This window comes from Lygodium microphyllum, chromosome 10 (genome assembly GCF_053477565.2).
Source record: "Lygodium microphyllum isolate KBCC chromosome 10, Lygodium_microphyllum_v1.1.10, whole genome shotgun sequence".
Taxonomy (NCBI): domain Eukaryota; kingdom Viridiplantae; phylum Streptophyta; class Polypodiopsida; order Schizaeales; family Lygodiaceae; genus Lygodium; species Lygodium microphyllum.
This window is the reverse complement of record NC_141144.1, coordinates 1,046,256-1,071,945: the sequence shown is the minus strand read 5'-3', so window position 1 is coordinate 1,071,945 and position 25,690 is coordinate 1,046,256. Positions and strand designations below refer to the sequence as shown.

The following is a 25,690-nucleotide window of genomic DNA, read 5'->3' as shown; positions in this document are numbered from 1 at the left end:
AGCTCCAAATGAAATAGTACAGGGTAAAGTGATTCCTCCTCCAATTATTCGCACTAAAGATAAGATTTTTGCTGCTGATGAGTTTGCTTCAGATTTAAAAGCCACAATGGATCAAGTTCGAGCCACTATCAAAGTTTCCCAAGAGCGACAAAAGAAGCAAGCAGATAAACGAAGAAGACCTTTGGCTTTTGAAAAAGGTCAATATGTCTTGCTAAAGTTTGATAAAAGCAAGCTCAAACAAGGTTCTGGTCAAAATTCATCTTTTCCAAAGCTCTCCAGTAGATACTTTGGACCCTTCAAAGTGATTGAGAAAATAAATGAAGTTTCTTATCGACTTGAGCTTCCTACTCATTGGAAAATACACAATGCTTTTCATGTAAGTTTGCTAAAACCTTACATAGGACCAGAACCAAAGGAACCCATTACTGAAGATCCCCCAGAAGTTGAAGAAACAGAGCAACTCTTGGAACCTGAAAAGATTTTGTTTCTCAAGGATCGAACCACGAGAAGTGGCCTTGTGACACGAAAATTCTTACTAAAATTCAAGAATCTACCCACAACAGATGCACAGTGGGTAGATGAAAAATTCATGAAGGATTACCCAAATATTCTACAGCAATATCAAGAAGCTTTTCAGCTGAGGACAGCTGAATAAAAGCCAGAGGGCTGTCACAACTCTATAGAAACAGAATTTGTATCCTTTTTCATTAATTTGTCTATATAATGATTTATTAAATTTATTTCCTTTGCACTAATTAGATATAAAGAAAAAGTGCATTGGAGCTGGCCACTGATGAGTGGTCACAGGTTATGGTGGACCCACGCGGTGGGTTAGAGAAAAGATAGTTCACACTTCCACCTATATGACCCGATTGGGCGCCTGTGACTAGAACTCACGTATATCAAGGTTAGACTCGCACACAGAAAGAATTGATGCCTTGAAGTGTGGGCTAGATCCACCATAACAGACAGTTACAATCAACAAGATGGCATGATCATGAAATGCTTGTATAATGTGCATGTGTGGGCTGAAAGCTTGAAATGCACATTTCTTTGCATAGGAAAGTAACATGAAGATTCGGATACCATTTTTGCGATGTACACGGAAAAAGCTTTCATATGACACCCATATTGGGGGGGTCCCTAAATTTTAGGAGATCCCTAAATTTTAGGAGGTCCCTAAAATTTAGGAGCCTCGAATTAGCCTAAAAATGCTAGTCCTAAAAAATAGGGATGTCATTCTAAAAATAGTAAGTTCTGTACTCTGACTGTGCTTACTAAATTTGGTTGTTTCTATTCTTGACAGTATTCAACCCAAAAAGGAAGGCCATAGAGAAGAGACAAGTGTTAAGACACTTGTCACACAAGTTTCCAAGTGTCCCACCACTTGTCACATCTCATGACATGTGGCTGGACACTTGTCTTGTGCTACTCCACTTTCCCCTTTTGTACTAGCTCTCCCCTCTCCTATAAATAAGAGCTCGTTTTTCTTCATTCAACATCATTTTTCTTTGCTGTAAACTCATGTAAAGCACCCACAGATAGCCAGAAACTGGCCCCATCCATCCCCATCATCATCCCCCACTTCTCCATTATCAAATTCCTCCATATTCCCTCTTCTATCATTGTTTTTTTTACAAGACAGCAAGCCTGTAAATTCATTACAGCACCTCCTTCTCGAGCTCTTTCTTCCATTTTAGCTACAAGAAGCAAGCCCTATCCATGTACTGCTGATCAACGATGGAGAAAGGCTGAATTCCCCTTTTTCTTCTCTCATATTGTAAAGAAATCAGTTCTTATCATTGCATAATAGATAATGCATGTGTGTTTGTACATCTTTGCATGATCTTGTGAGAGTGAGAATTACCTTTTTCTCACTCTCAGGTTGATTGTAACTGAGCTCTTCCCCAAGGGACTTGGGTTGAGCAGAAATACATTCCTTTGGGGGGGGTTGCCCATCTTCAACCCTCAATCTTGTCTCCATTACTTTTACATTTTCATGGCTGTAATTTTGTGAGTAATTTTCATTTTCAGCTTTAAGTGTTCATTCTCCTTTATATTAAATCTCGAAAACAAGCGAATATCATAATTGTTAAGCATACTACGTTGTTCGGGGCGTTTACACAACGTTGCCAGGCTCCAACCAGTGCTTGAACTGAAAGTATCCAGCTTTGACAAGATAAATCCCTCACCTATGAAGCTCAACAGCTAGTGGGGGATCAAAGTGTGTTGACCAAAAGACATTTTCATCCATTCCTATGCTTTCCGGGGCAGGCTTGCTTCTCACCTTTCTTAAAACTAGCACTCCGTCCTTTATGAAAGAGTTTAGGAGCCCAGGTGCTTTGACTGTGCTGATTGCATGTGACTGAGTGACCTCTAGTCCAGACATTGCCCAAGAATTGCAGAATTTCTGATTGAGAATGATAAGAATGTCAACTAGCATGCAGGCCCATGGGGTTCCTTGCATCCAACATCTCCTTAAAAGTTTGGCTCTTAGGGTCAGACAGATTCAGACCTCCTGAGCACCTTGGCAGCTTAAGTATGCTGGTTGAGATCGGGGAAGCATACCTTTTATTACCCTTGCCCCATAGGAATTGATGAAATGTAGGTAGAATGACAACATGGGATACAAAAAGAGATTTAAGATTGTCAGTTTCACATGCAGTGGCCAGCTTGCGAGTTTCCAGCTGCTGACTTTGGCTGTGACTTTCTCAGGGAGCTAAGCAAATCTGAGAGATTCTATCACATCCAAACCAATGGGCATACCCAAATACCTGAAGATGACACCCCTGTTGACCATGTTGACCTTCCACCCTTAGTTGGCTAGGTGATCTGCTGTGACACTTATGAGTAAGGATTTCTTAATATTAATGCTGAAACCAGCTGCTTGGCTGTAGATTTCCAATAGTGCATGTTCCATATTTTCTCTCTGCATGTAATGACATGAGGAGGTCATCTGCAAACCCCTGCCTGATTAGCTGCTTGCCCCTATAGTGAACTCTAATGAGCTCCCCCTTCCCAACCATTTTCTCCATAAGACAAAAGAGAGGGCAAGTTGTAGCGGTGAATAGTAGGGGGGGCTAAGGAGACAGCCCTGTCTCACCCCTCTGGAGATAATGAAAGATTCCAATAGAGCCCCATTTAGTGAGATTCGAGCCTGGTTATGTCCAGACAGCGGAGAGGGGAGGCTTGCAAGCTTGTGATGGAAAAATACTTTTCTGAGCTTGTTTTGTGAATATAAACCCAGGAGACTTTGTCGAATGCTTTTTCAATGTCTACATGCATGAAGACCACCTCCTGCTTAGATGCTTTAGCCCACTCAACTGCAAGACAAATTCCTACCCCTAATAAATCCGTACTCGTGCTTGTTGATATGCTTGCTGAACAGAAGCATTAGCTTGTTGGATATGGGGCCGAGCTAATGAGAGATTATCAACATTATTATGCCCATTAACTGCACTTAACTAGTAGTTAAGAAACAGTACATCCAGTAGTGGATCAAACCTGCATGCAAACCACCATCTGGGGCTTAGCTTAGAGCATTCTGAGCAAGGACACCCAGAAGGATAAAGACATGGAAGACATCTCTGCAGAGGAAAGTAGTGCCATAGGCGAGGTAGCTGGCCTCTCACACATACACAAACGTGGCGACACCAACTCTGATACTGAAACTACAACCCTACTCCAAGCTAGCAAGCGAGAAGGAAGTTGCCCTTCGGTGGGGAATAAGTCATTGGATACCCAGGAAGATATCATGCTCAGATTGGAAGCTGACCCGCAAGTGGTTGCAGACCTATTGGCACCAGTGCTGCACAGGAACATGGAAGAACAGTTTGATAGAGCCTCCAAGAAGATTGTGCTCGATTCTGGGAAGGTCTGCCACAATGTTTTACGGTTCGACACAAGAGCATACTTGGATTTCTTTACTGGGAGGCCTCCCAAAGCCATGGAGGCTACCTCATGGTTCAATGCTCTCCTCAAAAATGAAGGGCATGTGGAGCAGATATTCTACGGAGGCAAGAGGTTTTATGAAGCGATTTTCAACAGCAAAAACACAGCTCAAAAGGTTCTCAGCGAGGGTATCCTGTTCTAGGGGCTCGACCTGGTCTATCTCATGGCCTGGCAACCAATTGAGCTTGGAAAAGATCACCTACAGAGAGAGTGTCCCATATGGTTTGAAATCCCCAAGCTCCTGGCATATTTATGGGATCTACTTCCTGACATCACTCAAGGCCTGGGCAAACCATATATATTCCCCCCTTGGCCAGCCCTTTCAGGAACAGAATCTGCCTTCTGTGGAATACACAAGACAAGAAGCCAGATTATGTGGATCTCAACATTCCAACAGTGGGTAATCTCAGGCTCAGATTGGCATGGAGCAAATTTGCAGGTTCGTGTCACAAATATGGCCTTTGGGGTCAGCACTACAAGGAATGTCCCAGCATTGAGGGGGAAGAGGAGGACAACAAGCAAGAGCAGAAAGCCACCTGGGCTGATGTGGCAAAGACCGCACAGCATAACGACAGAGAAAAAGGTAAAAATCAAACTAAAGCAAAAGATGTGGAGAACAAAGGATGGCAGGTGGTCAAAAATCGCAAGGACAAATCCACAACCACCAAACACAATCACTTGGTGCCTGATAGCACTGCAATCGACCCACCTCCCATCAAGGATTTCTGGAACAAAGCTTCTATTCCTCACAATAGTAGAAGCAAGGCCAGTGCATTTGCGCAACTCAACAAATTACCTTTACACCAGCTGGATAAAGAGTTCCCTAGCCTTAATGCCAAGATTCAAATGGCCTCAGAATGAAGTTACACCAACCGGCTGCTCGGTGACAATCAGGGTTGGTTTATGGTGCAGCTCAACACCAATCTCCAAGCAATGGGTGATAACACTAAGTCAAACGGGCTCAATGATCAGTCAGCTATGGAGTATGAAGCCAAGGGGTACGAGCAAGATCAACATCTCGAGCAAAAGTCTAATGGAGAGAACAAAGAATCCAATTAAACTGGCTTCCCTAAATGCAAGGTCTTTCTTTGGCGGGTAATGATTGGTGGTCTCCCTCTTGCCTCGGCCCTTTCCAAGCGTAGAATCTCGAATGGCAATTGTTCCTTCTGTCCCACTACTGCGGAATCGGCCCAACATCGATTTCTTTCTTGCCCGCTCGCCAAGAATATCTGGTCACTCTTGTCGCAAATCTGGCGCGCAGTGGTGGGGTCCTCACTAACTCCTTTCGATTGGGTTTTTGTGCGCCCAAAGTACCCCACACCGCCACAGTTACATATGAAGATCTTATTTCACTTTTTCAGATACTGGGGATGCTGGCACATTTGGACCACGCGCAATGCTTTTCTCTTTGATTCGGCCTCTAATGTACCGAGACATATTGCCAGGATTAAAAGGCTCTTGCATTGGCAGATAGATCTCATCCGGCACTCCGACTTGCTCCCTCGGGAGGATTTGCTTCCCTGGCATATGGCAATTGCCTCTGGGTCGTTGCCATGATTAGTGTAACCTTTTTCGTGCATTAGTACGGGGATTTCCCACACGTTGGCCTAGGGCCCTCGTGCCTCTTGTAATCATGTAATCATGTAATCTTGTACCTTTTTTCGTAATTAATACAATTACCTTTTACGGAAAAAAAAAACTGGCTTCCCTAAATGCCAAAGGGCTTATTGGTGATGCAAAAAGGCATCTCTTTTGGTCATGGGTCTATAAAACTTGCTTTGATGTAGTTTTTGTGCAGGAACACAAACTTCACAAGTGGAGCAGTACCCAATTCAATCACAAAGACTACAGCTGTTTTTCGGAGGCGTACCTGGCTTGTAAGTTGTATTCTGGATGTATGACAATTGTTGAATCCTCATTCAACCACAATGCCTGTACCCACTTTGAAGGTGGGGGAATAATCTCCATATCTATTCACTGGGATGAAGAAAGGATCCTCCTGACAAACATTTATGGCTCTATACATAGAAAAATCAGAAATCAAACAATGGGAATGTCCAGCTCATGTCCTGATGGGCAACATCTGTTTGGAGGCAACTTCAACATGGTTTCATCACCCCAGGATGCCTCTTCAGCTTCAGCTGTCATAAATGGCGAAGAGCAAGCTGCATGGAGTCAAGCATCCAATCACCATGATCTGGTAGATCTGGCCAACTTCTCAAGTCTATCAACCCCGCCCCTTTTACTTTCAACTCACTAAGCTGTAAGGACTACTGGGCTTGCTTAGACACATGGTATTTCCTCGGACCATTGAAACTGGTTACCAGCAATCACATCACTGAAAGTCAACAATAAATGTCTCATGTCAGATCACTTGCCGGTCATGCTGGAACTAAAATCTGCCACCCTCAATAGAATTCCTGGGGAGCACAAATGGTTGAGCATCAATGCCAGACTTTTCAAACAGCTCCCATTTCACTACATGTTGACTGGCACTGCCCAGAAGCTAACAGATGATGTGGAAAATCAAAGTCAGGATCCTTGGAGCTATTTCAGCAATACATTGTAGCACATGGTCACCTTGTAGGGGTCTTGGCTCTGCGCACTGTTGAGAGAAACAAACTCAGCTATACCATGGCATTATCACCAAAAACACCTATATAGGGAGTAGTAGTGACTCTGAGCCTGCTTGGTTTCCGCTCTACGTGTGATTCCCTATACCCAGTGGTGAACCCTCTTATGTGCGGTGTCACGAGGGTGTAGTCCAGGGATGTGCCTATGTTGTACCGTTTCTTTGATTGAATAATACAAGAGTATACCTTGCTCTCACATATCGTGTTACCTTTCCGTGCTGTGTTGAGTGAGTAACGAATGTAGGTGCATCACACTTGGTATCAGAGCAACTCTTGCTCAGAGTGAAGGAGTGCTCACGGAAGCAAGAGAGAAAATCCCGTGCCCCAAAGAGAATGAGCCGAAACAACCCACGTCGTGTCGCCCCATGTCGCATCGACCCCAGCGTGACACCCCGGCACAGCGACCCCGACACCATCCACCATCTAAAGACGTGATGCAACTTCCCCGCGTCCTAAATCCCCTCCCCGCCGCCCCCCCCCCCCCCCCCCCCCCCCCCCCCGCCCACATGGAGGACGACAAAGAGAATGTACCCATCCCAATAATGGAAGAGAGGAAGAAGAGTAGAGAGTAAGAATGGAGAGTAGCCCAAGAGGAGAAGGTTGTCGGATTGGAGAGGCAATTGGAGGGCATGCCAAGCATGCTGGAGTCAATTTGGAGGAACATGTAGATGAAGGAAGAGGAAGAGGAAAGGAGAAGAAAATTAGAAGTGGAGCAGGGCTATAGAGAATGGGTGTTACAACAACAAGAAGAGGAGAAAAGGCAAAAAATACAAAAGGAGATGGATAGATTAGGGAGAGAGGAGACTTCTAGGAGGGCGCAAGATACAAGAAAGAACAAGGAGAAGGTAGTAGAAGCTAGAAGTAAGAAGAATGACAAGAAACACAACCATAGAGAAGAGGAGGATAGTGATAGCTCAGAAGACGACTACGGCAAATTTAAGATGCCCCAACCGCCAAGTACAAAGGAGAGAGGGACGGGTTGGTTCTGAAGAAGTGGATTGCAGAAAAGAAACAACTCATAGATTCCACTTTTTTGCAATATCAACCCTTGTGTTTCAACGATCTCTTCTTCAAAAAAAGCTAAGTACGTATTTTATCACATCTCATTTTATTTCTAACATTTGGATGAGTGAATATTGATACATTGAGGCTCCACACATCCAATTCCAAACTTGTCAATCATGCAGTAGACTTGAACAAATGTCCATAAAGGAAAATCCTTCCAAAGCACATCATTGCATACATTCTATTAGCTATGTTTCATTCTAATACTTGTGCTTCTACGATCTCTTCTTTAAGAAAAGGCTAAGTATGTATTGTCTCATCTTATTTTATTTTTGATATTTAGATGAGTAAATATTGATACATTGAAGCTCCTCACACAAATGTCCACATATGAAAATCCTTCCAAAGTACATTGCTGCATGCAAGTTAACTTACGAAATGCCTATAAAGTCTTAGCTCCTGGGCAAGTATAGACTTGATTATCCTTATACTTTTTAGAATTATTACATGTGGAGACTTATAAAGATGGAGATTTTCTTTGACAATTGGTGGGTCTGCACTCCTAGTCATGCTCCTCTTGCTAGTTGGTACCTGTTGGAACAGGAGCAAGGACACTATCTTTTCATGGGAAAAACTCCAAGAGAAACTCAAAGATTGCTTCATTCCAAAGATGGAAAAATTCAAAGTCAGAGATGAATGGAGGAACCTCAAGCAAATGCAAGGGAAGATGAAAAAGTACATCAGCAAATACAAGCAACTCATGCAGCAACTACCCAACATGGACACTGACACCAAATTGCATGGATTCTTATTTGAAATGCATGAATGGGCCAGAAGAGACGCAAAGAGGCAAGAACCAACCAGCTTAGCCAAGGCCATGAGAATGGCTGAAAGACTAGTGGATTTGAAAGGCTAGAGGATAGCCCAGGGGAACCAGAACTGATTCAACACCAACCTCAACAACAATTCATGGACCCCGAGACCCAATGCTCCTAGAGGCCCACTCACAGAGACACGAAGCCAGACCTCCATCATAACACCAGCCGTGTCACAATCTGCATTAGTACCAAGAGAAGCATTTGGCAAATGGGAAAACAACCACTACAGGCCGACTCCAAGTGCGTCATATGGTCTCACGGAATCAAACACATCATGGTGGAGACCCCCAGGCCCAACCACGAGGATCAAATGTTTCAAATGCAGAGGACCACACTATTAAAACAGATGCCCCATGGAAGACACAACCTCATCGAGCGGGTCGAGGCTGACCGCCACTAGTGCGTATGGAGGAGAGGAACCGCAACCCCCACACATCCAAGAAATCCCAAGCGGAAGTGGTGGCTCGGGTAGCAGCAGTCCACCACTACATCAAAGATAGAGTGAGCGAAGGGAATCAAGCTATTATGGTGGACACAGGGGCCGCCCACAACTTTATCACACCAGAGTGCGCAACCAAACATGGATTGAAATTGTCTAAGGCCCCAGAAGGATTAATAGTAACATTCGCACAAGGAGAGGCCAAGGAAGTCAAACAGGTCTTTGCAGTACAAGTAGAAGCCGGGAAATGAAAAGCAAAACTCAACTTCTTAGTAATCCCCATGGATGATTTTAAAGTTATCCTAGGCTTGGAATTCTATGATAAATATGTTGTTGCAATGTTTGGAAAGGGAGTTAATGAGATGATGCTGGATATGCAAGGAGAAGGCGTCAGAGTACCTTGTGAAAGAATGCAGTTGCTAGGCAGGACACCAATCAAAGTGCAAATGAAGGAGAACAAGTCTAGATTTTCTTGCCAAACAGTGAAGTCAAGCCCAAACCAAGGCTAAGGGAGAGTCTTACTGTAATCCCAGCTAATGATGGCAGCTGGATCACTGACCAAGTGCGGAATTTCTTTAACACAGCTGGAGCATCATTGAGGACAGTGTCAAATGTCTTATCAACAAATATTGGCTTGAGGAAGAACTCCCTTTGTCATGGCAAAAGAGCATCATCACCCTTATCCCAAAACAGAAGCAATGCACCCGCCTCAATCAATGGAGATCCATTTCCTTGCTGAGCACGGTATACAAGCTTCTGGCAAAAGCCGTGACCAATGCTACTACACCCATCTTGATATTCAACAATGTGATAAGGAGTACTTAGCCTCAGGCTCTAACCAACGGAAAACAGATTTTGGAAAGAAAATATTTCTGCAGGTCCATATCAAATTTTTAGCATGATGATGGCCATTCTGTTCACTTTCAAAAGTTCCACTAGAGGATATACATGACAAAATAAGTCACTGTATGTTTGTCTTCTTCCCATCATGGCTCTCTCTCTCTCTCTCTCTCTCTTCCCATCATGTTGGAATAACAAGAAGGGGTCAAGCACAGTGGACTATTTGATTGGATCACCCAACTTGCTACCTGACATAAAAAGTTTTGAAATCTCGGACAGACCAATTGGATTAGTAGCAGACCATGCTATTCTAGCTTTCACAATGCAATATGGGCATATACATGAAGCACAGTCACATATACCAAAATTACCACGCTATGATTTTGTGGAAGCGACCTCACACATATACAGCATTACTGTGCGAGATGCATTGAGGGAGCTAGACACACAGGCCTCTCTGGATGAGTTTACAGGACAGTTGGCCGAGATAATACACACTTCAGCAGCATACGCTTTCCCACACACTACACCGTCAGATAAACCTCCACGAGGTAATGCTCCACAGAATGGCTGGTATGATGATGAGTGCAGAGAGACACGAGCACGTTTTCAGCGAGAGCTGGCACTTGGTATATGCACCCATAAGCATGCTCGAACACTCTTCAGACGGTTGGTACGCAAAAAGAAGCAGGAATACCTGAGCAGACTAGAAACAGAAATGTATTCCATGTTCTTGGGGCAGGACAGCAAGAGAGCGTGGAAAAAGATGCATGAGAGCCAGCCACCCCTACAAATTACTAGACCGGATGATTGGCATGGATATGCTTGCACACTCTATGATATCCCTGGCCAAGAGCCTATGCCACTCCCCTCAACCTCAAGACCAGCAAATTGCAGATTTTTCACAGAAAAAAAAGTGAGGAATGCCATATGGAAGCTGAAAAATGGAAGAGCCCAAGACCATGAGGGTTTAGTGGCTGAACACTTCACGCATGCCTGTGATATTCTGGCACCAACGCTGGCTCACATCTTTAATAGGGCAGTTTGTGAGGGATTTCCAACCTGTTGGTCAGACCATATTATTGTGCCGCTCTTTAAGAGTGGAGACCCCGCGCTACCTAGTAACTACCGAACTATCATGATTGGACACATGCTGGCCAAGATATATGGCTCTATCGTGGAACAAGCGTTGAGTGAATGGGCCGAGATGCATGGCCTGAGGTCAAAAGGCCAGGCTGGCTTCAGGAGGGGATATACTACTCTAGACCATATCTTTACGTTGAGGGCAATCATTGAAGAAGGCAAGGCATTCAAGAAAAAGATCTATTGCTGTTTTGTGGACTTTCGCAAGGCCTTTGACACAGTGCCACGTGCTAGACTCATGAAAAGAATGCAAAACATTGATGTGCCCGTAGAGATACAGTGGAGTATCTATGCCCTATATGAGACAGTGACAGGCAGAGTACGAACACCTGAGGGCATCTCAGATACAGTCAATAGCACCATTGGGGTGAAACAAGGCTGTCCACTTTCACCGACACTTTTTGGGCTGTATATAGATGAAATTTCAGAATATGTGGATAGGACAGGTGGGGCCGGAGCCAGCCTAGCTGGAGTGCTGATACCATTACTGCTTTATGCCGATGATATTGTACTTATATCTGACTCACCTGAGGGACTAAATAGACACTTGGATGCATTATCAGCTTTTTGCAGAGATAGAGATCTTAAGGTGAACCTTGGGAAAACTAAAGTTATGGTATTTAACACTTCAGCTGCTTGGGTGACAAGAGCTGAGCACCAGTTTACTTTTGACGGAGAGCCAGTGGAGATGGTTAGGCAGTATGTTTATTTGGGGGTCACATTGAAGGGACCACAGTTCTCTTGGAGAGAGACATCAGAGGCTCGTTTGGCAAAAGCATATGCAGCCTTAGGGGCATTGGAGAGGCAATGTGCTCACATACAATTTCATGAGCCGCGCACCAAACTGTGGCTTTTTGACACCTTGGTTACACCCACACTCCTATATGGGGCAGCTATTTGGGGTCCGAGTCTGTTTCACACGAGGAGACAGCCTTTGGGAGACCAGGATGGACCAGAGAAGGAATACTATGATGGATGGGAGCATATGGAAAGACCACTGGTCATGATGATCTCACGCATGATACGAGCGAAGAGCTCGACCCCACATGAGATTATCAGAGCTGAATTGGGGGCATCACCCATGGTGGCTGAGGCCTTGGTTCAGGCAGTGACTTTCATACATAGACTATGGGAGCTCCCCCAAGATAGATACCCACGGCTAGCCCTGGCCTCTTCTAGACAACTAGCAGCAGATGGTGACAGACACTGTTGGTATGCTCAGATGAGCACATGGATGCGTCTACATGGTCTGCAGATTGACAGACTACCCCCCTTTGACTATAGCCTGGATTGCCCTACACTTGACCTAAGCCGATCAGAGCTAAACCATGTGATCAGAGCAGACATACTGAAGTTAGATACGGAGAAGACCTGGATCCGACCCCCCTCGCCCCATGGCACGAGGATGGCACACTACCAGACCCACTTCCTCCAGGTATCTGAGGATGGTTTCATCACCCGACCCAATTACATGGACACACAGCTGCCTCATGGACTACGCACAGCTATTGGTCAGATCCGCACCTCATCCCACCACCTGAGGATTGAGACAGGCAGATGGGAGGGTATACAGACAGAAGAACGCATATGCCCACTATGCGACAGAGAGCCAGAGACAGAGGAACACTACATCTGCCGATGCACTGTATATTACGACATACGAGGTAGATACCACTGTCTGTTTCGAGAGGGTTTTGGACCCCTGAGACGGATCATGCAGTATGAGGATCAGAGATGCTTGGGATTTTTCCTCTTGGAGCTCCAGAGGCGCAGAGCAACAATTCTACGGAGTAGGAGGCCCCCACAGCTCGGCTCACATAGACAGAGAGCAGTCACTGACTTTTTCATGGATACACGACAGAATATGGCAGATACCACTACTACTGCCACACAGCCTACAGGAATACATCATCATTGGACCTCATCTTCTGTAGGTGTCCCTTTGGATAGAGCAGTGGCACTTAGCCGGTCTAGGCGCCCACGTCCACCCGGACGAAGGCCTAGACATCCACATTACAGACAAATTAAAGCCATCATTGAGCGCCACAGGAGACAGATGCCAAGACGCCTTAGCTATGCAGAGATACACTTCCCTAGAGAACAGACATATCATTGATGGAGAGTTTTCCTTTCTCTACTCTCACTTTCAGATCACTGACATGTTTCCCTTTATGGGACACTATTTCATTTCATTTCATTTCCTTTTCAGTCTTATAGGCATGTTCTTCATCTTTCTTCTCGTTCTAGATGAGAAACACACCATCATCATTGTATGTACTGTTTTGGTCTCTTAGGCCACATTGGCCTTTTAGAGACGTTAATATACTCTCTCTCTCTCTCTCTCTCTCTCTCTCTCTCTCTCTCTCTCTCTCTCTCTCGTAATGGATGTTATATTTATAAAGTACTAAACAACAAAAGCCTCTCTCTCTCTCTCTCTCTCTCTCTCTCTCTCTCTCTCTCTCTCTCTCTCTCTCTCGCTACCCAATTGAAGATGTTACAGCTCTTGCTACCAAAATTGGAGCTACAAATGTACCCATCATTGGGGCTTGGCGAGTCGGGAAGGCTGACACAAAAACAAAAGTCCTCATCTTGAAGTTTGGAGACCTGGAAAAGAAGAGAGCCTTCCTCTCTAAGAGGATCGCTCTCAAAGGAGAAAAGATCTACCTAGATGAAGACCTCACCCCAGCCCAGTTAGCCCACAGGAGGGAAAATATGCCACGTGTTCTAGAGGCACGAAAAGCAGGTAAATGGGCTGTATACAAAGATGGAAGAGTCATCATCACAGAGAAAAGGACGGCATGACGGTGCGCGGCCTATGAGACCCTGAAGTTCACACTGTGGAATTGCAATGGCTCCCTTAAGACAGATGTAGGTTATTTTGAGGATACTTTCAAAGGTATAGACATTGCTATGTACTCTGAGACACATCAATGTAAAGACAGCCGTTTACCTGATGTATATGGATATAGATGGGAAAGTGTATATCGCCCTCAGCCTAGACGGCCTGGAGGGACGAGGGGATCAGGAGGTGTGGCAATTCTATTTAGAGAAGAGCTCCGAGATACAGTCCAAGTGGTACATAGAGATGTAGAGGCAAGATACATGTGGATCAGGTTACGTACAAGCAGAAGTCGCGACATGTATATTGCCATATGCTATTTTCCCCCTGCATACTCTAAGTTTGCCCCTAAAGAGGCATCCCTGTATACATCACTATATGAGGACATAATGGGATACATGAGAATTGGGGATGTTCTACTAGCAGGAGACTTTAATGCACGCACAGGAAACAACCAATCTGCTTTCTTTGACATTAGTGATGAGATGTTCAGAGATATTGCATTAGATGAAGTGGGATTAGTTAGATCAGCCCAAGATAGAGAGAGAACAGAATATGGAACACACCTACTGGCACTGGGAAGTGCACATGGTTTGGCCATCCTTAACGGGCTACCACAGTGGCCAAGATCTAATGGCTTCACATGTTGGAATAACAAGAAGGGGTCAAGCACACTGGACTATTTGATTGGATCACCCAACTTGCTACCTGACATAAAAAGTTTTGAAATCTCAGACAGACCAATTGGATTAGTAGCAGACCATGCTATTCTAGCTTTCACAATGCAATATGGGCATATACATGAAGCACAGTCACATATACCAAAATTACCACGCTATGATTTTGTGGAAGCGACCTCACACATATACAGCATTACTGTGCGAGATGCATTGAGGGAGCTAGACACACAGGCCTCTCTGGATGAGTTTACAGGACAGTTGGCCGAGATAATACACACTTCAGCAGCATACGCTTTCCCACACACTACACCGTCAGATAAACCTCCACGAGGTAATGCTCCACAGAATGGCTGGTATGATGATGAGTGCAGAGAGACACGAGCACGTTTTCAGCGAGAGCTGGCACTTGGTATATGCACCCATAAGCATGCTCGAACACTCTTCAGACGGTTGGTACGCAAAAAGAAGCAGGAATACCTGAGCAGACCAGAAACAGAAATGTATTCCATGTTCTTGGGGCAGGACAGCAAGAGAGCATGGAAAAAGATGCATGAGAGCCAGCCACCAATGCCACTCCCCTCAACCTCAAGACCAGCAAATTGCAGATTTTTCACAGAAAAAAAAGTGAGGAATGCCATATGGAAAAAAATGGAAGAGCCAAAGACCATGAGGGTTTAGTGGCTGAACACTTCACGCATGCCTGTGATATTCTGGCACCAACGCTGGCTCACATCTTTAATAGGGCAGTTTGTGAGGGATTTCCAACCTGTTGGTCAGACCATATTATTGTGCCGCTCTTTAAGAGTGGAGACCCCGCGCTACCTAGTAACTACCGAACTATCATGATTGGACACATGCTGGCCAAGATATATGGCTCTATCGTGGAACAAGCGTTGAGTGAATGGGCCGAGATGCATGGCCTGAGGTCAAAAGGCCAGGCTGGCTTCAGGAGGGGATATACTACTCTAGACCATATCTTTACGTTGAGGGCAATCATTGAAGAAGGCAAGGCATTCAAGAAAAAGATCTATTGCTGTTTTGTGGACTTTCGCAAGGCCTTTGACACAGTGCCACGTGCTAGACTCATGAAAAGAATGCAAAACATTGATGTGCCCGTAGAGATACAGTGGAGTATCTATGCCCTATATGAGACAGTGACAGGCAGAGTACGAACACCTGAGGGCATCTCAGATACAGTCAATAGCACCATTGGGGTGAAACAAGGCTGTCCACTTTCACCGACACTTTTTGGGCTGTATATAGATGAAATTTCAGAATATGTGGATAGGACAGGTGGGGCCGGAGCCAGCCTAGCTGGAGTGCTGATACCATTACTGCTTTATGCCGATGATATTGTACTTATATCTGACTCACCTGAGGGACTAAATAGACACTTGGATGCATTATCAGCTTTTTGCAGAGATAGAGATCTTAAGGTGAACCTTGGGAAAACTAAAGTTATGGTATTTAACACTTCAGCTGCTTGGGTGACAAGAGCTGAGCACCAATTTACTTTTGACGGAGAGCCAGTGGAGATGGTTAGGCAGTATGTTTATTTGGGGGTCACATTGAAGGGACCACAGTTCTCTTGGAGAGAGACATCAGAGGCTCGTTTGGCAAAAGCATATGCAGCCTTAGGGGCATTGGAGAGGCAATGTGCTCACATACAATTTCATGAGCCGCGCACCAAACTGTGGCTTTTTGACACCTTGGTTACACCCACACTCCTATATGGGGCAGCTATTTGGGGTCCGAGTCTGTTTCACACGAGGAGACAGCCTTTGGGAGACCAAGATGGACCAGAGAAGGAATACTATGATGGATGGGAGCATATGGAAAGACCACTGGTCATGATGATCTCACGCATGATACGAGCGAAGAGCTCGACCCCACATGAGATTATCAGAGCTGAGTTGGGGGCATCACCCATGGTGGCTGAGGCCTTGGTTCAGGCAGTGACTTTCATACATAGACTATGGGAGCTCCCCAAGATAGATACCCACGGCTAGCCCTGGCCTCTTCTAGACAACTAGCAGCAGACGGTGACAGACACTGTTGGTATGCTCAGATGAGCACATGGATGCGTCTACATGGTCTGCAGACTACCCCCCTTTGACTATAGCCTGGATTGCCCTACACTTGACCTAAGCCGATCAGAGCTAAACCATGTGATCAGAGCAGACATACTGAAGTTAGATACGGAGAAGACCTGGATCCGACCCCCCTCGCCCCATGGCACGAGGATGGCACACTACCAGACCCACTTCCTCCAGGTATCTGAGGATGGTTTCATCACCCGACCCAATTACATGGACACACAGCTGCCTCATGGACTACGCACAGTTATTGGTCAGATCCGCACCTCATCCCACCACCTGAGGATTGAGACAGGCAGATGGGAGGGTATACAGACAGAAGAACGCATATGCCCACTATGCGACAGAGAGCCAGAGACAGAGGAACACTACATCTGCCGATGCACTGTATATTACGACATACGAGGTAGATACCACTGTCTGTTTCGAGAGGGTTTTGGACCCCTGAGACAGATCATGCAGTATGAGGATCAGAGATGCTTGGGATTTTTCCTCTTGGAGCTCCAGAGACGCAAAGCAACAATTCTACGGAGTAGGAGGCCCCCACAGCTCGGCTCACATAGACAGAGAGCAGTCACTGACTTTTTCATGGATACACGATAGAGTATGGCAGATACCACTACTACTGCCACACAGCCTACAGGAGTACATCATCATTGGACCTCATCTTCTGTAGGTGTCCCTTTGGATAGAGCAGTGGCACTTAGCCGGTCTAGGCGCCCACGTCCACCCGGATGAAGGCCTAGACATCCACACCACAGACAAATTAAAGCCATCATTGAGCGCCACAGGAGACAGATGCCAAGACGCCTCAGCTATGCAGAGATACACCTCCCTAGAGAACAGACATATCATTGATGGAGAGTTTTCCTTTCTCTACTCTCACTTTCAGATCACTGACATGTTTCCCTTTTATGGGACACTATTTCATTTCCTTTTCAGTCTTATAGGCATGTTTTTCATCTTTTTTCTCGTTCTAGATGAGAAACACACCATCATTGTATGTACTGCTTTGGTCTCATAGGCCACATTGGCCTTTTAGAGACGTTAATATACTCTCTCTCTCTCTTTTTTTTTTCGTAAAAGGTAATTGTATTAATTGCGAAAAAAAATACAAGATTACGTGATTACAAGATACATGACGACAATGCAAGTCATCATGCGACGAGGTGCTAAGCACTACAAGTTACAATTTCATGGCAAGGATGCGGAGGAGATTGCCATATGCCAAGGACGGAAGTCCTCCGTAGAGAGCAAATCAGAACGATGGAGAAGAGCTAACTGCCAATACAAGAGGCCCTTAAGCCTCACAATATGTCGCTGAACATTATGGGCTGAGTCAAACAGAAAAGCATTCCGAATGGTCCAGTTATGCCAACAGCCCCAGTACCGAAGAAAGTGATACATGAGCTTCATGTGTGGCTGAGCAGGAGAAGGGTATTTGGGCTGGCCCAAAACCCAATCAAAGGGGCGCAGTGTAATACCAACCACCCCTTGCCAAACGGCCGACAAAAATAACCAGACCTTCTTAGCGACGGGGCAGGAAATAAATCGGTGGCGAGCGGTTTCCATAGTAGTGGTGCAAAAGAAACAGGTGCCATTGGAGATCCGTCGCTTGGAAAGAGCCGAAGCAAGCGGAAGACCCCCAATGATCACTCTCCAAAGAAAGACTTTATATTTAAAGGGCGTCTTGTTGACCCAGCCCTCCATCACAGTGACCTTCCACCAGGAGCGAGATTTACGCAATCCCCATAAAGCGTTCGCTTTAGTAAGTAGCCATTGATTGTCTTTAATCAGGAGATGATACACTTGATTAGCAGAAGCTTTGCTCAAAGGCAGCCGGCCTTGTAGGTCCCAATCCTGCCAGGGATGATCCAAAGCAAGAGCAGGAAAGGGTTGTCTGTTCTGGAGCACCGTCACGAGCTGTTCCCATAAAGGCCTATATCCACGAGGGATCCGGAAAATCCTCCTAGCAGTACGAAAGGAGATAAGCACATTGCGACTGGCGAGGGTGGCATCCGCAACTGAAGACAAGCCCAACCGTGCCATCCGATTGAATTGTGGTCTAAGCTCAGGTTTACCTTCCCACGAAAGTAGACGCGAGACTGCCAGTAATTCCAATTGAAAAGAGTTAGTAGCCAGGCGATCCTCCGTTGGGTGCCACTGAGCCTTTCGAAGGACGTGTTTCCAGGAACACACCAAATGAGTAAGCAGCGATGAAGAAGAACTGGAAAACCGCGAATCCGCATTAAGAACGTGCCACCAAGAACTCCGGAGTCGGGTATTGCCATGCCGAAGCCCATGACCCTCAAGGAAAGAACGGGCGATAGCGACCCACGGATGATGATCATCCGAACACATGGCGCGGAAAAGGGACCAACGGAGTGCCTGCATGTGAGTTTGGGCATCTAAAATAGCTCCGCCACCCATGCTTTTGGGGGTGCACATATGCGACCACGAGATCCAGGAAATACCTGCCTTCAACGAGTCCTTCTTCCAGAGCATGAAGCGAATAGACTGAGTGAGAGCATTCAGAGTCGTAGGAGTCCAGGGCAATAATGGCAAGAAATATGTGATCATTGGCAGCATAATTATCTGGGCTACTTTGAGGCGGACATGAAAAGGCCAGGCCTGAGACTTCCAGTACATAAACTTGGCCATCATCTTCTGAGAAATCCACTGCAAAAATTGCTTTGGGGGAACATCAACCCCCAATGGGTATCCAAGATGCCTGACAATGGAACCTCGAGGAACAACCAGACCTTGCCAGTCCAAGGACTGCAAGTCCGACTCCGTGCAACTTAGAATGGCTGATTTGAGCGGATTGATACGAAGGCCTGACGCCTGGCCAAAGAGACCCCAAACATCCAATGCTTTTCGAAGGTTATCCTTGTCCGCATGCAAAATCATAAAAGTATCATCCGCCAGGGATTGGCTAATGAAATGTTGCCCTGTAGGAAGCGACAGTCCGGCCAACTGGGAAGAGGCGGCCATATGTGATAACATGGAAAGAACTGGATGGGTCGCAAGGGCAAAGAATAAAGGGCTCAAAGGGCACCCCTGTCTGACAGAACGGGCAAGGGCAAATGGCTCAGTAACACCTCCGTTCAGCATGACTCTCGAAGACGCCGCAGCACTAATGGTGTAAATCAGACGAGACATCCGAGCACCAAAGCCCATAGCAGACATAAGGTCAGCAACAAAAGACCAGTCCAGATAGTCAAAAGCCTTTTCCAGGTCCAGTTCAATCAACACCACCTCCTGATTAGAATGCCGGGCATAATCAATGGCCAATTGGGCATTCAAAACATTGTGTAGAATATTTCGGCCCTTAATGAAACCGTACTGGAGAGGGTGCACAAGGGCAGGGAGATGCTTATGGAGCCGATTGGCCATTACTTTGGAAAAAATTTTGTACATGGAACCCATCAAAGAAATGGGGCGCCAGTGTGTCAACTTAGATGGCGAAGGAACTTTTGGAAGTAGTTTAATAAGTCCTTGTTTCCATGAGGGAGGCATGATCCCCGTTTCCCACACCTGCTGAAACAGAGCCTGCAATGGTTTCGCCAGTTGGGTAGCGAAAGCTTCAAAGAACTCATTGGTGAGACCATCCCAACCCGGACTTTTATCTTTGGGCAAGTGTAACAAGACATCCATAACCTCTGCTTCACCAATATCTGACTCCAGAGTAGCTTGCATGTCGTGGGGTAACTGATCACGGACCAGGTCATAAAAGACCGAACGGGCCTGAGTAATTTGGGCAGAAGGAGGAGAAGCGGAACCGAGAATATCACGGAAGTAATTCCTGCACATATGCACAATAGTCTGTGGATCCAGGATAAGGTGGCCTTGTGCATCCTCAAGTCTGGTCAGATTCTCTCGAGCAGGAGAGGCATGGAGGGCTCGAAAGAACTTGTGGGTCTGACATGCACTATCTTGCAAAGTCTCTGTTAGATGTTGCAATTTGGCCTGCTGATACGATTTTAACAGGAATTCTTTAACAAGATCGGCCACCCGCAAGGCCAGTGCAAGCAGAAATGCATCATCCGGAGTGTCCATCAGCAGAGAGCGAACCAAAAGCAGCAGGTCCTCCGCTGCCTGTCGACGGCGCCGACAAAGAGAGGCATGATAGATCCCATATTGCCGAGCAACCCGCTGCACATTAGAGAGCAATCTGTCAAATGAGGCAGTGCCCTGAGAGGAAAAGTCCAAGGAGAATCTGTCAAGCATTTGCTGCATATAGCCCTGAAAAATTGTATGCTTTAAGTAGGAGGAGTTGAAACGCAAAGGGAGTCTCTCCAGAAATTGCTTGAAGGGGGCAATGGGTTGGGCAAGGAACTTGAATTGCAGAGGGAAGTGGTCCGACAAGACATATTGCTGCAACACTTTTATTTCGAGCATCTCAGGCAGAAAATCATCATCCTGCATGATATATATGCGGTCCAACCGCGACCATGTTGTGGCATACTGGGCCGAATGGAAAGTAAAGCCTGGAGAAGACGGGTGTAGCCAGGACCAAAGATCTTGCTTAAGAACAGCAAGAGCCAAGTCGTGCCACATACGACTTTCCGGCGCATCCATGACCGAGTGCTCCGATGTAGACTGGGAAGAATCAACACACATATTGAAATCCCCCATGAAGAAGCCGCGTCTGCCAAGTGACAAGGAGGTCTGCAAAGTCTGCCAAAGCTCCCGGCGAGATAACGAATCATTCAGAGCATAGAGGCCAAGTAACCATAGGATTTCCCCTTCGAATAAGAGTTCGACCACCAAAAAGCGGCCATGAACATCATTTTTAATAAGAACCGGCTGATATTTGGCATGTACAATCATGAGCACACCCGAATAATGCATAGCCTGTGTTCCTGCATAGAACAAACGAAAGCCATGGCAATCCACAACTTTACCGGCGTCACTGTGACTCTTGTGCTCAACAGCACACAGGACATCCCACTGATTCTCATACAATGCAGTCCACATGGCATGTTGCTTGTGGCGAGAACAAATTCCTCGCACATTCCACGTGGCGATTTTCATGTGTATATAAAACACAATCAGGTACGAGGCACAACTTGCCTCGATTTGACTTTGTCGGCGAGAATGTCCAGAACTCCCTCATCCAAGAAATCTGCCAACACCGCAAAAGAGTTCTGAGGACCAGATTTGGAAGTTGAGGGCATATCGGCTTGCTTGGGGTTGGAACGTGGGTAACGACGGTCCCACGGAGTAATGACGTTGCCTCTGCTATCAAAAGCCAGCTGTGCAGGTGGACCCTTGAGACGATCCGAATACAGTTTCCTGGCGGGCTGGTGGCGGGGAGCTGAAGAAACCATAGCAGGAGCAGAGCGCTCTGACGACATCATTTCCTTCCTGCGCATATATGTTCGCATGGAATCGTGTGAGGTAGAAGGCGCAGTACTTTCCATGCCAGCACCAATCCTGTTGCCTTTTTTGGCGCGTACTTCAACCCAATCAGTAGCATGGGAATCCAGACCCGAAACCTGTTGTTTACCTTTGGCCAGAACGTGGGACGCGTGAGTCGGATCCAGCGGCGGAGCATCACACACCATATCTTCCATGGGCGGAGCAACATGGGCTGTATCTGAAATGTGTTGTTGCTCGGGGCATTCAGCCATAAAGTGCCCCAACTGTCCACAGGAAAAGCAATGGCCAGCAAAATTGTCCCATTTCAAACGAAAGTGTAACGGATGCATGCCAGAGCAATTGAGGCGTAACCATGCAGGCCGTTTCCGTGCAGTATCCCATAACATGCACAAGCGGTTGCGATTCACAGCCCTGAGACTGGGAGGGACCAGAACCGTACCCACAGCGGCCATAGCATCCTTTAATAGCGGCCAATAAACAGCCGGACAATTTTCCACTTCGACCCACACAGGGCATTCACGTTGCAGGAGGCGCTGGAAATCTGCCATCGGGCGCCATGGAACCACATGAACCAACCGACGATCGAAAAACAACGGCAGTTTAGACAGAAGAGCAGCACGGTGCGTCTCTGTTTTCAAGAGGACCTCGAAAAAGCCCCGGGATCCAACAAAAATTTCTTCAACACATTCCGCTTGTAGCAGACTCTGCAGCCATTGGCGAATACGGGAAAGCAGCGGAATGCGACCGGTGAAGAAGAGTATCACCGCGCGATCATAAAATACCGAAAAGGAGCGTAGGACAGTTTTTGGCTCGACGGTAGCTTCCAGAACATCGTCTGGAGCAGAGGCAGAGAAGGCTTCCTGGTTGTGTTGAACATATTCACCAAGCAGAGTGTTGGCAAATTCCAACAGATGCTCCCAGTCCACCTCCTGAGAGTCCACCGGATCCGAAGCAACCTGCGCATAGGAACGATCAGGAGTAACGCCTATCTCTTCCGGGGTGTGCTTGGTACGTTTGCCCGCAGGCTGGATGTCAGGACCCGGGGGCAATTCTTCAGTGCACGGAACCATATCCTCGGGTTCCTCAGCATCAGAGTCCGGGCCAAGTGCTGCCACCGTTTGGTCTAGGAAATCCAGATCCAAACCAGCCATCGTGTATGACGAACTGATCTCACCGAAGGACTGACCGAGACTCTCTCTCCCTCTCTCTCTCTCTTGCTGTGTACAGAGCAGAGGTCACGCGATTCCGGACGCTGCCTCTCTGACGAGGGTCAGGTTTAGGGTTTCACAGGATCTGGGAAACAGGGCGTCTGACGGGAACTGCGGCTGAACCTGCAGGCGAGGGCGACGGGCGGGACGTGCAGGCAAGGGCGTCAGGCGGGACCTGCAGGCGAGGGCGTCAGGCGAGGGCGACGGGCGGGACAGGTACGGGCGTCCGCAGCGACGTGGAACCAGCCACAGGTAGGCGCCCGCAGGTCGACGTCCGGCAGCAGGAGGCGAGAACGCGGCGGCTGAGGTCGTCGTCCGGCAGCAGGAGTCGAAAACGCGGCGCGTGTCAGATGACACGTCTGTGTCTGTTGACGTCGGCTACGAGGCGACCAGTCGACGTCGGCTACGAGGCGACCAGTCGACGTCAACAGGGAATCACGACGTCCATGTCGGCGGGTCTAGGCGATGGCACGGCAGCTCCATCCTCTCCCGCCATCTCTCTCTCTCTCTACTCTCTCTCTCTCTCTCTCTCTCTCTCTCTCTCTCTCTCTCTCTCTCTCTCTCTCTCTCTCTCTCTCTCTCTCTCTCTACTGTGTGAGAGTTTTGCACCGAACACCACTCTCTCTCTCTCTCTCTCTCTCTCTCTCTCTCTCTCTCTCTCGCATCAGTCTTGTTCCTAGCAAAAGTGCCTTCGTTCAAAATTAAACAAAGACCATATTTTTTCATGGATATCAATGTTCAGATCTAAATTCAAAAGAAAATAAATAAGCAACTAGTTATTGACAAAAGGCCTTGCATTTACGATCTTTTCTGAAAATCAATGTCAGTGTTTAGAACAATCTTAGGATATAATGGCATAGAGAAGAATAAAGTGTGAACTTTTGGAGAGGAAAAGACCTGTGAAATCTGGGGTAAACACTTGTTGGAGATCATTTAGGTGGAAGGTTTTAGTATGATTTCCCAGAAACAACTGACAAGACAGGCCTTTGTCACTTTGTTTCACAGTTGTGGGTACTAGAGTGACCTGAGTAGTCTCAGTACTGCTGCAGACACGTCTCATCCTGCAAACTTGGATGCAATCTGCTTGAATGCAGATTAGAAGACCAGGACCGCCTTTTAAAGATAAAGCTGGTAAGGCGTCAAACAACGGTCTGTTGAGGAAGCGCTCAGGAAGCGCTCGCAAAACTAGTGTAATTTAGCAGAAAATCCCAGGCCCCGGCCTTTCAATTTAAGCGTCTTGTTTTGAATGTTAGTAAAAGGATTTAAACGTATAGGTCCGGTGATGTTTAGTGTACAATACAAGCATTTTGGTTTTCGAGCACGTCGTTGATTAGACAGTATGTAAGTAAGAACAAGAATCGGAGCCATGAAATTTAAATGCATTTTGCATGTCAGCCTTTCCGACTGTATTGGGCACATCAGTTCTGCGCAATTGATGCTTTAAAAAATGTCTCACACTTAATCATACAGAAAAGAGCGCACCTGGCTAGGAACAGGAGGCAAGTGAGGCTGAATCCGAAGATAAAGCTGCAGCAATCCATCCTTGAGCAGCAGGTCCATGCCTTGAAGGTCGTCTTCGATGTCTGCATCTTTGGCCTCACGAAGGCCTTCGAGGAGGCTGGCGATGCGAGCGGCCTCGTCCGCGAAGCCATGCTGGCAGAGAGCTTGGTGATAGAGGATAACGAGGCGGATCAAGGAGTGGTGCGGGGCGAGGGAGAGGTAGGTGGAATAGTCTTGCAGGAGGTAGTCTGCATTGTCGGAAGGGGGAACTTGTACTGCGGATGATGATTCCTTCTCCTGCTCCGGCCTTTGGTCCTGCCTTTGATCCTCGGAGGCAGACGAGAGACTGGGGATCAGTAGCTGAGAAGACGAAGCCATGGCCGGCGCGACGCTGCGGCTCCTCTTGAGGCACTGAAGGCTCAAGGTTCGATCGCGCCATTCGCGAACCCCGACCTCCAGAAGGTTCACGGGGTCGAAAGTTGAGCTTAGGAAAGGTTCATCGCTGGCTTCTTCTAATTTGACAGCCTCTAAAACGGGATGACGATCCGAAATAGACGAGCCTTGCGACCTTCTAGCGGAGGAAGCCCGGCAGATTACGTCCTCCAGCAGCGCTGCGTGTCTCTCTGCAGGTTGCGGCAGTGTAGGTGCTCCACGATGATCATCATCTTGCGCATGTTGCGGCAGTACAGTTCGTTCCCGATCTTCTTCTTGCGCATGTTGCTCCGCCTTCTCTGGCACTTCATTCGAGGTAGCTGTTGCCATGGCAGGCTTAGCAGGAGAGCCACGATCCTGTAAGGGGTCTTTGCACAGAGAGATTAAGCCATCGCCGCCATCTTAGAGTGGAAACAGCATATCCCCTCACCGTCGGGGACCCCCTGCACGCGATTTTAAATTTAGCCAAGTGGCTGGCGGCCCGCGGGGCACCACACAGCGAGATGACGTGTGAGCCCGCGTCATGTGTTGACTCTTTTAGATCTTTCGTCTTGCCAACTCTTGCATATGGTCTAGACTCTATATAATAGATTAGGTCTAGACTCTATATAATAAATAGATCAGCTTCACTGATGATAGGCTAGATAGAGTCTGATTCATC

At 46.9% G+C, this 25,690-nt stretch overlaps 1 protein-coding gene across 1 annotated transcript in view; it reads right to left on the bottom strand.

The window, feature by feature from the left end:
- The window catches only part of LOC148029630 (ABC transporter G family member 35-like), a 250,697-nt gene extending 225,210 nt beyond the window's left edge, over positions 1–25,487 (bottom strand). The window contains exon 1 of the mRNA XM_087685869.1: positions 24,580–25,487. Within this exon, the coding sequence (XP_087541995.1) occupies positions 24,580–25,359 (780 nt within the window). The 5' untranslated portion in view covers positions 25,360–25,487. The remainder of the gene's footprint in view (positions 1–24,579) is intronic.
- Between the last annotated feature and the right edge of the window lie 203 nt (positions 25,488–25,690).